Source organism: Rutidosis leptorrhynchoides, chromosome 10, assembly GCF_046630445.1.
Source record: "Rutidosis leptorrhynchoides isolate AG116_Rl617_1_P2 chromosome 10, CSIRO_AGI_Rlap_v1, whole genome shotgun sequence".
Classification (NCBI taxonomy): Eukaryota; Viridiplantae; Streptophyta; class Magnoliopsida; order Asterales; family Asteraceae; genus Rutidosis; species Rutidosis leptorrhynchoides.
This window is the reverse complement of record NC_092342.1, coordinates 279,959,007-279,972,014: the sequence shown is the minus strand read 5'-3', so window position 1 is coordinate 279,972,014 and position 13,008 is coordinate 279,959,007. Positions and strand designations below refer to the sequence as shown.

The window sequence follows — 13,008 nt, the reverse complement described above, 5'->3', positions numbered from 1 at the left end:
ATATATTAAATTAATATAAATTCAATTTAACATGAGCTACCAGCTAGACCACTCCTTAACATTTGGCTAGCACGCAACGACATCATATTCAATGGAAAGTTTACTTGTAGATCGGTTGTCGTTCGGAACATCAAGTTAAAGGAGTTCTTATGGGCAACTAATCTTTATCTATGTCACGGGTTTCAATCTTATGTTTGGGAACTTAATCCCTTTTTACTTTATAATTAGGCATGAAGCGCCTCTTGTTGTGTTTGGATTGTATTTTATAACTCATGACTGAGCTTAGCTTCTGTCATTGTATCTTTTAAGGTGGATCTTCATTGCTTTAATGAAGATTCATACTTCTTTCGATACATTCAACTTTTTCGCCACAAAAAAAAAAAAAAAACAAAAAAAACAAAAAAAACAAAAAAGCTAGACCACTCCTGATGCTACCTTTTTCACCCCGCCATCGAGGGTGCCGTTGGCTACGCCTCGGACCTCTCGCCCTGCTTCCATCGAGGGTGCCGTTGGCTACGCCTCGGACCTCTCGCCCTGCTTCTCGTGATGTTGCCGCATATTTGAAAAGCTAACTGTCGGGTTTTTAGACTATTTGGAAAAGTAAATTAAATGTCAAAGGCTCTTTTACTATTTATTTAATTTTAATTACTTTATGACCTAACAGTCGGATTTTTAGACCGCTAGGAAAACTAATTAAATCACTATAACTGTTAGTTACAAATTTCTTTACTTGATCAAATTTTATAGGGGCCGGTGATCCCTCCCTTCCCTATATAAGATCTGTCCCTCCCATTCCCTTATGCTTCTTAATGACTTAATGACCAACTGAGCTACATGTTCATCAACCAATTCAAATTTAAATCTGCATTAGCGCCTTTAAAAAAATCAAAATTTTGCTAGATCATTACACCATACACGTCTAGCAACTAGCTCAGCCCATAAGTACAAGCTTAATAATGTTCCAAAATATTTTTTTTAAATTAAAAAAACTCCTCCATACAAATTAATTTCATATTATTGCTTACAAAAGAATAAAAAGCAAGCAATACCAACGTATTCCTAAACATAATATATCATGCCAACTTCAATCAAGCTTATATGAGGAATGTGAAGAGCAACTGCGGGCCCCCTACAATTTTTACGAAGAAATGAATACCCGATATCGATCACAAGTTTCTTCAAGTACGAAGATGACCTCCTAGCTTTCACGTATGAGTGTCCCATTATATAAGCAACTCCAGCTTCTTTAGCTTGTATTAATTGTAAAAGCTCGTCCCGAACTGCACTGTCCATTGCGGGACCTGATTGTGGCAGCTGAAAACGCACTTGTCGCCTTCTTATTTGTGGGTTTTCATCATCATATTCGGATCTTAAACGCCGTAGCATTAATGATTTGCTACTTTGTATGGCACCGGCTGAATCAAGTTGCTCGGAGACGATTAAAGTAGCATTTGACCTGAATTTACAGTTTCATTAGAGAGAACCCTGACAATTGCTACTCATTTACTTATGACAGACAAATTTACAGTTTCAACCAACCACCCAAGATTTGACCCGTATTACTCATCTTGATCAGAAAACATTTTGACCCTGTAACTAACCTGACAATTTTGACCCAGATAACCCTGGCAATTGCTACTCATTTAGTTATGACAGACAAATTTACAATTTCAACCAACCACCCAAGTTTTGACCCGTATTACTCATCTTGACCAGATAACATTTTGACCCAGTACCTAACCTGACCATTTTGACCCAGATAACCCTGGCAATTGCTACTCATTTACTTATGACTTCAGCCAACCACCCAAGTTTTGACCTGTCTCTCTTCTTGACCAGAAAACATTTTGACCCAGTACCCAAACTGACCATTTTGTGATTTCTAATCAAAACACAACAGATAGATGAAATAAAAATGTAGAGCAAAACCGACCGGGTGCTTATAACCGCCATTCGACCATCAAACGAAGTGTTCTCGGAGCTCGAGAACTGAGGTTCAACAGCTTCCATCTGTATGAATTCTGCTATGCTTTGAATAAGTTGATTCTCAAAGTTCCCATCGTCTCTTTGAATATCCTTATACCCGTATCTCACAATACACCTATACATACGGTAAGGCCTCGGGCAGATACGGCCAATAAGGAACCGTTCTTCAGGCAACACAAAAGGCACGGGGACGTTTTTCACACACACAAACACCAAAACATTGTGAAAAGCAGGCAGATTTGTAACAAAATGTGTGAAAATTGAAGGGACACCTGTAGCAAGTTCTGAGTATATGAGCCCTATCCCGGGTACACGAACAATACCCAAACTGGGGCCCAGTCCGAGAAGCCACTTTAATGAAACTTTATTGTGAAGGTCATGATTGTATTTCTTACGGGTACCATAATGCCATATATACATTATGACAATAAAGATAAATGCAAGCAAAAGAGAGACCCAACCTCCTTGGGGCACCTTAGTAATTGCAGCCGAAAGGTAGATACCTTCGAAGGACCAAAAGGCTACAAGGAAGAGTGTAGCGTATATAAAGTTTTTCTGCCACACGAAGGCTATAATGAGTGCCATGATAAAAGTCGTGATGAACATTACCGTCATGCACGCAAGGCCTGTCAATGAACAATTCAACCATGAAAACTTCCAAAAATGAATAGTGGCGAAATGGGTAGGTTTGAGCGAATTGGGTAACAACCCAAAACTGGCAACTCGTGGTACGGGTTAGGTTCACCAGAATCACTATTTGTCCATAAAACACTTACTTACATGTACTTTTTCAAATTTGATTTGAAATATTATACTAAACGTCTTTGTATTACGAGTTCGATTTAGGAGGTTTTATGCATTTAGTCATTTACAATACAATTTGGGAGAATGTTTCCTTACAAATGATTTTGTGAGAATTAGTTAAGCGTAACAACTCACACCGCAGAACAAATTGAGCCAGTTAGTTGGAACTTGTTTATAAACCATAACTAATGGTGACGATCGTAACTGACTCCATATGGTGAAGGGACAATTTGGATCTTAAATAAGTAATTCTCCGCCCCATAATAACTATCCCGTTTCAATTATTGAAACTGCTTCGTTTTCAACTTTGAGTTTAAAATTTTGTATTTGCGTTATATAATATATGTTGAAAATTATATGAATGTACTCAGTTTTAAACGTGATTTTGGTATTGTTTTTATCGTGAATTATATAACACAAACAAAAATATTTAAAGTCAGTGCTGAAAAAGAAAAGACTTTCAAAAGTCAAAATGGGATATTTATTTTGGGACAGAGAGAATAAATTATTGATATCACATTAACCCGGTAGAACATAGCATATTTACTTAAAGTCAAATAGGTTAGATGGTCTGCACAGGTTACAGGTCAAAAGCCATTAAACACAAATACAAAAGTTTACAAGTACACAACCAATATCTTATGTTACTTACCGTATGCGTTGCCAATAAGAGTGGTGTCCTGAAATCCAACAGCGGTCAAAAGAGTAAGAATCATAAGGATCCAATTGATTTCCGGTATATAAATCTGGCCAAACATGTGCTTTGATGTGTGGACAATTTTGACCCTAGGGAAACAACCAAGAGCATGACATTGTTTCACGACTGAAAACGTAGCAGAAATGATAGCTTGACTCCCCACAACAGATGCTAGAGTAGCAATAACAAACACTGGCCAAAATACGGGTTCTGCAAGACACCATAATATGCTTACAAACTGACATAAAACTTGTTTAAATTGGTAAAAATACTTTAAAAAAAAAAAATGGTAAGTGCTAACCGGGTATAGATTTATAGAAACTGTCTGGAATAGAAGCAATGTTTTTAGACAAATAAGCAGCTTGTCCCATGTATTGAATCACCAAACACGGGTATACAACGGCGGCAAATGCAAGCTGCGCATATAGAAAAGCATTAGATTCACGAAAAGAAAATATTATAACGTTGGAGGTAGGAATATGGATCTAGGCCATGTATTATCTCAAACAGGTCAGCTAAAAAATTAGCTTTAGAAAGAAACATATCAAATGGGTTAAACGGGTCAACTGGATTGAAGGTCGTCTAAAGTATAATTTTGAACATTATAAACTGCTTTATTCAAACATCTAGATTATCGATGTACCAATACAATTTTTAATCATAATAATAGCATCAATCGAGAAGGCAGTAAACTAACTCTTATCGAGAAGGCAGTAAAATGACCGAGATCCGCAAACATAGCTTCAGTACCTGAATCCATAAAATGAGAATAAGGGCCAAAATGGATGGTCAGAAGGGTTGGTAAGGGTCAGCACGAGTAACTTTTGGTATGGGCCAAATGTGTCTGGTCTAAAACACTCTTAGTCCAATATTAATATAAGACAAACTACAATGATTACAAAAACTTAAATTGTTGAAATATAAAGTCATCTCATTTCATAAAAGAGATTCAAAAGTATATATACGCATAAATTTTTTAACTCATTTCCTTCTCAACCATAATATTATTGGGCTCATTTGAGCTGCCATAGATAAAGCACAATCCAAATCGACTAATTCATAAAGCAGGTTCTGTAAAAAAGTAAATGAGAACACCAAAAGTGTCATCATGATTACCAGGTTGGTAAAAGAACATAGTTTTGCTTTAAAAAAAAAAAGATTCACTAGCAATTGATTACTACGTACAATTTAAGAATTCAAATATATTCTAACTTTAGTCTCAACTTTGAAAATATAATGTGTTGCATAATTTAAATTCAGATACCTGTTACAGAGAGAAGAACACCCCCGAGAGACAGCCATCCAGCACTACCAGTTTCTCTAAAGAACTTGATTATATAATGTGGAGATATTGCATATACGATCTTTGGGTTCCAATGTATGATATTATATAAACCAATACCAAATATTGAAATCAACCATAGAATAACAATAGGAGCAAAGACAATTGCCACCCGTTGAGTGCCAGTGTGTTGCAAAGCGAATAAGCCAATCAATATCATACATGCCAATAATAGTATAGTTCCTGCACACACACACAAAAACAAATTTTAGATAATATTAATAATAAGGGGAAATATTAGCTGCATCAAGAGGTAGCTAATAGGCTACAATAATTTAGTCAAAACACTCATATACCCTTGAATATTTCTCGTTCTTCTTTCCTTCAAATACATGACGCCAAAACATATCTCCAACCCATCAAAATTACATTATTTCAATTTATATCCAAATTAATTTCAACCAGAAAAAATTTCAAGCCAGAATCTCCAACTCGTGTTCATCATCACAAAATATTCTTTTTATTGTTTTTGCTTTACATTATTCCGATGGATCAAATGTGAGTTGAAATTTCTATTCCAATCAGAATGAGCAACTTTGCACTAAGAACGAGCTCAGAAAAAATAAACTTGTGAGTGTAGTTACCATGTGTTAGCTCTAGCCCGACACCTTGAACTCGAAGTCCCGATACTGCCGACATAACTGCAAAGACAAAAAAAAAACCTTCGTAGTCCCCAGAGTTTTATTTTCCATATTGCAGCCTTAAAGCAAGTACAAAATTTCTAATGTTTGAAGATTTTCAAACTCCCTCTGTCCCAAAATTATTGTCAACATTACATTTTTAGTTTGTCCCGTAATAATAGTCTACTGCCAGAATGTGGGTGGTTGTAATTTACTAACATCCCATTTAACCCTTAACTACCTCGCTCATCAAAACTTGCAACTTTTCAAGACAACTGATGAATTGATATTTTAGTATTTGACACCTGCATTAATTGTACTTATCTTAAATTGGCGTTTTTTTGTACGATAAAGTTACTATTTGCTCATTAGCAGTGCTTATAAATGATGGATGACATTAACTTTGGTCCCTAAGCATGTTTCAGTTTATCATAGAGACAGATGTATACCACAACTGTCAACTGATTGTTTAAAGTTGCTTTATATTTAACTATTGTGACCACACAAGGATCGTTTAACAAAAATGGCTCATTTATACCACAAAGTCAAAAAGCACTAACCAGAAATTGCAGGTGTAATCACACCATCAACGATAACCATGGAAGCTGCTAATAATACAACAATAAGTAGAGACGTGCGTAATTTTTTATGTTTCTCCAAAAACCTCTTCAGTGGTGAAGGTGACATAGGTCGTGAAGGACCATATTTGTACGACGACAACTCCTCATCAGCTGCTTGTTGATTCGGAAGTAAACTGAACTTAGCATGCCTACAGAGTAATGAGTACAGAGCAATGGTTCCACCTGGAAAGGGTTGAACCCGAAATTCATCACATGATATGTAATAGCTTAGAAAACTCAGAATCGTATGTGCGTTTTGCAAGTGATTAAATGATATTCAGTAATCATAATCAATCAGTTTTAATATAGTGTAGAAGATGGTGTTTGGGTGTGCTTCTGCAATTCTATGATATAAAGTTGTAACAAATGGTTAAACAGTTGTATATATCACACATAAGGTTCGGCGAATGTTTAAAAAACACTATATAGATGGTGTGATATTTATTATTTGACCCTAAAGTATCCAGATAACCAAAAGCAGTTTTTGTTAATTCAAACACCAAAAGAAAGTAGGTAATCAGTTACAAAATGTAAATCCAAACATCCCTTTACAACTAAGAAAAATTTTGACTCACCTTCACCATTATCATCGGCACTCAAGACGACAGACACGTATTTTAGCAAAGGGATCATAGTTAAGGTCCAAAATATTAAGGAAAATGCCCCAAATATAACTTCTGGACTTTCAAACTCGGGAAGATTGCCGACAAACACGCTTCTATAAACATAAAGTGGTGAAGTGCTCAAGCCTCCATATACCACACCAAAGCTTTGATACGCCAACAATAAGTTTCGAGAAAGATTCAAGAAAAACTGCAAACCATAAACTAGTATGTCAATTCAATTAGTAGAACTACGAATAAATCTAAATTGTAGAATTATGTTAGTGGTTGTTAAGGCTAAGTATATGACTCCTCACAGTCAAAATACGTTATTTAGCTCTTAAATGTCTACTTCCATAAACTTTTACGCCTAGAAATTGTAACATTATATAGCTACATTTCTTTTGCACATAAATTTTAAGCCTAAGATTATTTATTAGCCCATGTAAAAAATACTTGATTTTTTTTACCCATAAGAGTTATTCATTTGTCAACATTTGTTAACTACTCAACATTTTCTTTTAAAACATATGGCAAGACAAACATTGCAACTTTATTGTATTGACAAACATGATATGCAGAATTAGAACTGAGAGTCCTCAAAGAGGCAAGCATTATAATTTAAAGCTCGAAAAGATGAATGTGTTATGAACTTATAACCTAACAGTAAACTAAAACTAATAAGAAGTAGTCTCTTTAACCAGTTACATTGTGTACGTGACTCATTCCTAACATAAAGAATAAAACAACTCATTATAATTGTACTAGCACAAATCATTTTGTAGGATATTGTATTATAACCTGAGAAGGATTCCGAGAAGTTAATGTGCCCGATTCTGGCTCCATCGGCATTGGCATGGCACCTGCCTGTTGCAATCAATTATTATACATAAATAACTAACGAGTGATACAATTATCATCAATAATTAACATATGAATCAAGGTAGGCAAACATACACATTCAATTCTCTATACAGATAACTAGATAAGTACAAGTCATGTTATCGATTTTTATCTATATTCGCCATTTCTGACAATTGAATTAACCATGGGCATCAATTATCATGCAAAACTGACAAATGATGCATACTAATAAGTATATTCAAACAGCTACTTACTACAGAGGTAAAACGACATTTGCTCACACTGTCTATATTCTAAATTTTGCATCTATAATTAGGTTTTAATGCAGGTGATCACATTCGATGAAAGTATATATTTCGTCCAGAGCTTAGCTGCTACTGATTGAAATTTATTATTACTGTAATTAATAGTAGTTAATTAATGAATTAATTGATATTGATAATATTAAAATATGACGTAAAAAAGGATACAGCTGGTGACTTACCTGAAGAGCTGATATAATTAGCGTTTTTTGTTCAGACGAATGATAATAACGCAGATCTCGCCGGAGAAGGAGACTGGTGCCGTTGGAGGGGCTTCAACACAGAAGACACGAGCCTATACAAATCTCATATCGTTAATGGTGGAGAAAAAACTTGGCTACAATTGGATCATCTTTTTATTTATTTTAATTTTAATTTTAATTTTTATTATCTCCAATGTTAACGTAAATAATTGAGATTTGTTTTCATTCTATTCATTGATTGAATTGAAACTAGCAAATGTTAATTTTATCCAAAATAATTGAGTTCTATTTTTGATTTCTTCAAAAGTAAAAATAAAATAAGTAAGTAGATAAAAAAATGTCTGTTTATATATTTTGTCACTAATTTAACTTTACCTATCAACCAAAACGTGGAACTATAAGGATTCGTCTTCAGAATATGTAATTGCCAAAATGCCCTCGCGAGTCGCAGGCCCTACTTGCGACTTTGTGACTCAAGAATGCTCAGTCATTACTGAGAAAATTCAAGTCCCGATCTGAGACTTAGACGCATGAGTGAGACAGCACTAGTCGAAATGTTGCACGGTACCTGCGACTTGCGACTTATCGAGTTTTATGAGTCATGTGCACGTCATGTACGAGTTGCAAGGCTCGTGAGAGTTACCTTGCGACTGACGTGTACTTTATCAGAATAAAAAAAAATTATAATATTTTCTAACATTTCTTGAATTTTTAATATTAAAAAAAAATTATAATATTTTCTGACATTTCTTGAATTATAAAAAAAATTATAATATTATAATTTTTAAAAAAATTATACGGAGTAATATTTTTTGCCCCAAAAGTTTAAACTACCAGTTACTTCCAGCTTGTATATGAAATATATATTTGATAATTATATATTTGATGTTATCGATGATCTTGAAGATTATAGAGATTATGTTATTAGCAATGCCCCAATAGAACTTTATGTTGCCGAGAAAGTTAATAGGGATTTTGCTATTGGTAGTAACAAACCTGGTAGCAATAACAATGAAAATAACTTATCCCCAAACATATGAAGTTGACAATTCATCAAATGTGCATATTTCAAACCATGATGAGTTTGATTTTAAACACTATGGAGAATATGTGTATAAGGAAAAAAAAAAGTTTGAATGCCCGGTTGATCAGGTTGTTAAAGATTAATGGGAGGATAATTCGGGGGAGGAAGATAATGTGGCTACTGTACCGACAAGTTTATGAAAGTGATGCGATGGTGTAGTAGGGTATGTTGAGTTGACTGGTGGTATAAAGCTAGCGGCTCGTAACGACGCACTATGTCTCAGAATCAAAACTAATACCATGTTAGACAATTAACCCCATAACTATAACATATTAATCATCAAATGTGTACGGATTATAAGTAACCTAAACCTTAATTATCACTAGTGAACCTTAAGCCCACAATTAAACTTGTGCCGCTAATCACCATCTAATATACAATGAACCACATAACTATAACATATTATTCATCAAATATATATAGATTACAAAGTAAACTAAACCCTAACTATCTCTATTGGACCCTAAACCCACAGTTGAACTCGGACCACTAATTAACTTGAAAAAATTTATTCTACTTTTTAAATATAAAAAATCAACTATAATTATTAAAAATCGTAATTGTCACATCTTTTCATCTCTCCCACTCCTCACTTTATTTCATTGTCAAATTCCTCTAGATTCTTTCGCTCCGCCTTCCCTAGTCATCTTTTTATGATATGACAAAGTTTTTAATGTTGTTGTCGACCTTGGATGCTACGGCTCGTTGCTGGTTCTAGTTGGCAGCTCATTGCTTGTCCTGGCTTAGGTTTATATTGTTTTTTCAGGGTGGTCTCCCGATTGTTTTACGCATGACTGGTGACGTATTATGGCTGAAGACAGTTCTTGGTGGTTTGCGATGGTTCCTTCACCATCGGGTGGGCCCATCCAAGATTGTTGGTTACGAGGTGTTTCTTTAAAGTTTCACTAGTCGGTCTAGATGGTGATGTTCTCGATGGGTTTGGTGGTTCCTTACAAGGTAATGCGGTGCAGGTTTTGATGTTTTATTGTTAACACGGCATACATTGTGTTGTATACTTAGAAGAATTGGCGGAGTTAGTCATCAATGATTGGAGACATGTCTGGTTGAGTGAGATTTTAGTTAGTTGGTATACTGGTTGGTCGATGATTGTTGTAATGCATCATATCTTGTGACTTTTTTCTTTATGGTCAAAGTATTCAGAAAATTACTTGTTATCGCCATTATTTGCTTCTTGATATCGCTCCATTTATATATGTTTTATTTCGCGATATCTACCTCACTTCGCTCGGTTTTTTACTATCTCGGAGCCTATTTAGTGTGTTATTGAGCTAATTGGTAAATTAAGGGCTAAGGAGTTTATTTAGTGTAAAATTGACCAAATCATGGGCAAAATTGGCTAAGAAAATGACAAGTGCAGGAAACAGCTCCAAAAGCACCGCTCCTGTAAAGGAGCGCCGCTCCTGAAGGCCCAAAAGCGCCGCTCCAGAAGGAAAAGCGGCGCTATTATGCACGATTTGTCTCCATTTTTCATCAGTGAGCAGAAGCGCTGTTCTACATGTCAAAAGCGTCGCTCCTGATCAACCAAAAACGTCGCTCCTCAACAAAAGCGTCGCCCCTGTTCAGAGCCAAAAGCGGCGTTCCAAAGTCAAAAGCGTCGCTCCTCACCAAGCCAAAAGCGCCGCTCCTGAAGTAAAAGCGGCGCTCCTGACGCTGTTTCAGCCCAGATTTTCAGCACTATAAAAGGAACGAGATTAGGTCATTTTTCATATGCATCTTTGGGAGCAGTTGCTTAAGGTCCGAATTTCACATAAAAAACCCTAATTTCATCATCCATTGGTGTTTAAGGGTGGATTCAAGGAAGCTAGCTTAAGATTCATCATTGTTTAGCTTAGATCTTCATCTTCTTTACATTTTGGGTTGTAATCTTCACTTTACTTTTCATATTTTGCATTGATTACTTGTAATAACTTGAAGATGATGATGATTTACATTTCTATGCTTATTATTAGTTTGATTTTAACTATGATTGGCTAAATCTCTTGTGTTTGCTTATCTATGAATCTCTAATGCTGGTATTTGCCCCAAATAAATTGATTATTGTTATTTGAATGAATTACATGATTTTGTGTTGTTGAGTTAGCTAAAGATCCATTGCTATGAGTTTGTTTTAGGCTTGACTTTGATTACATATGTTGTGTAGCTCTCTTAGTGATTTGAGAAGTGAATCAATATGTGCTTCAACACCTTAGGTGATCTAGACAACTAGCTTAGGAATTGCAAGTGATTGTGTTCTTGATCTAGGTTGGTTTTCAATTGGCCTCTAGTCAACATAGTAATACCGATTATCTTAAGTGATTTCGATAGTTGGGGGTTTTAAGTGATTTCAACCTAAGCTCAATCTCAATGACCAAATCATGCTTAACTCGATCTTAAGATATAAAGCTTATGTGAATTCGTGGAGTTTCATTTGATTTGAGGTTTAGTAGTGATGATAAATATTTAATAGTTCAACAACTAATGAGATAGCAATATAGGCAAAATGGGGCAAGCCAAGCATAGAGAGGATTAGATAAGTGAACACGTCTTAGTTAATTTATTTTAAGTCTTAATACTTCATTACTCGTTTCTTGTTACTAGTTTAATTGATAAATTTAGGTTTGTTTAATTGTGCAAGTTTTAGTTGTTAGTTGATATCAAACCCTAGGACAATTGATAGTTTCAAATATCCGACTTACACCGTGTCTCTTCGGACGAACTTGATAAGAATACTTACATTAAAATGCTATAATAACCGGGTTCTAAGTGCTCGTTAGTTGTGTGTGCTTGATTGTAGTGTTTGAATCAAATATAAATTTAGAGGGTAAAAGATGTATATCGCACGAACGCATCACTTCTACAACGACTACTCATTTCACTGTGTGCTTGAAGATTTGAGGAATGGATGTCTCATTGATTTAGTTTGATGGTATGATGCATTGTAGATTTTGGTTAGCTGTTTGACATTGTATGTAGTATTTCACCTGTATAATAAGTCACTGAATTTATTCAAATAGATTGTAAAGTTTACATTACTTGTATATATTTATAATTATAATGTTTGAACTTAAAAATACGAATACGAATATACAATTTACAATAACATAACATATACATATAATAATATATAATATATAATATTAATATTAATATTAATATATAATACGGAGTATATAATATAATAAATAATAAATATAATATATAATACAAATATAATAATATTAATAATAGATAAATATAAATATAAATAATAAATAACCACCGAAGTTGACTTGAGTGATATGGGGTGGGATTCAATTTGGGGTACTGCTAACCCATGTTCGATTTTCACTCCAAGCAGAGAGTCTTCAACTTTTGATGGTATTGCCAACATCAATGCGAGTTGGGGAGGTATTTGGGGATCAACTGTCGATGGTACTGTCAACATCGTCACGAATTGTGTTTCCTCCTAAAGCGTGTGTGGATGACAAATGAGAACATTCGATGTCGATATCGTCGTTCAAAAAATAAATAATAAATAATAAATATAATAATATCTGGAATGATAATTTTGTAGTCTTCCGTAGGGGTGTAAACGAGTCGAGCCGAGCTGTGCCGAGTTCGACTAGGCTCATGCTCGTCTCGTTTGAAATTCATCGAGCTCGAGCTCAGCTCGATTCGAGCATTGAATATTAAGCTCGAGCTCAGCTCGTATAAATTTATGCAAGTTCGAGCTCGGCTCGAGCTCGACTCGTTTTCATAAATAGTATTTTTTTATTATTATATTATTTATCTAATTTATTTCACATCTCTTTATATTGGGAGGTGATTTTCACACATTACTTTTTGATCAATCTACACTTAATTTACTACTATACCCTTAATTATACTTAGAATAATAATACAAG

General features: G+C 34.7%; 1 protein-coding gene across 1 annotated transcript; it reads right to left on the bottom strand.

Annotated features, from left to right (window-relative positions):
• Window positions 1-875: 875 nt before the first annotated feature.
• LOC139872440 (potassium transporter 4-like) lies at window positions 876-8,201 on the bottom strand. The gene is made up of 11 exons (XM_071860314.1): window positions 8,020-8,201; window positions 7,473-7,538; window positions 6,645-6,882; window positions 6,010-6,252; window positions 5,414-5,470; window positions 4,752-5,012; window positions 4,185-4,237; window positions 3,789-3,903; window positions 3,443-3,697; window positions 1,934-2,612; window positions 876-1,456 (listed from the first exon to the last, which is right to left on the bottom strand). The coding sequence occupies exons 2-11, from the start codon at window positions 7,527-7,529 to the stop codon at window positions 1,060-1,062; spliced, it is 2,355 nt and encodes a 784-aa protein (XP_071716415.1). The 5' UTR covers window positions 7,530-7,538; window positions 8,020-8,201; the 3' UTR covers window positions 876-1,059.
• Between the last annotated feature and the right edge of the window lie 4,807 nt (window positions 8,202-13,008).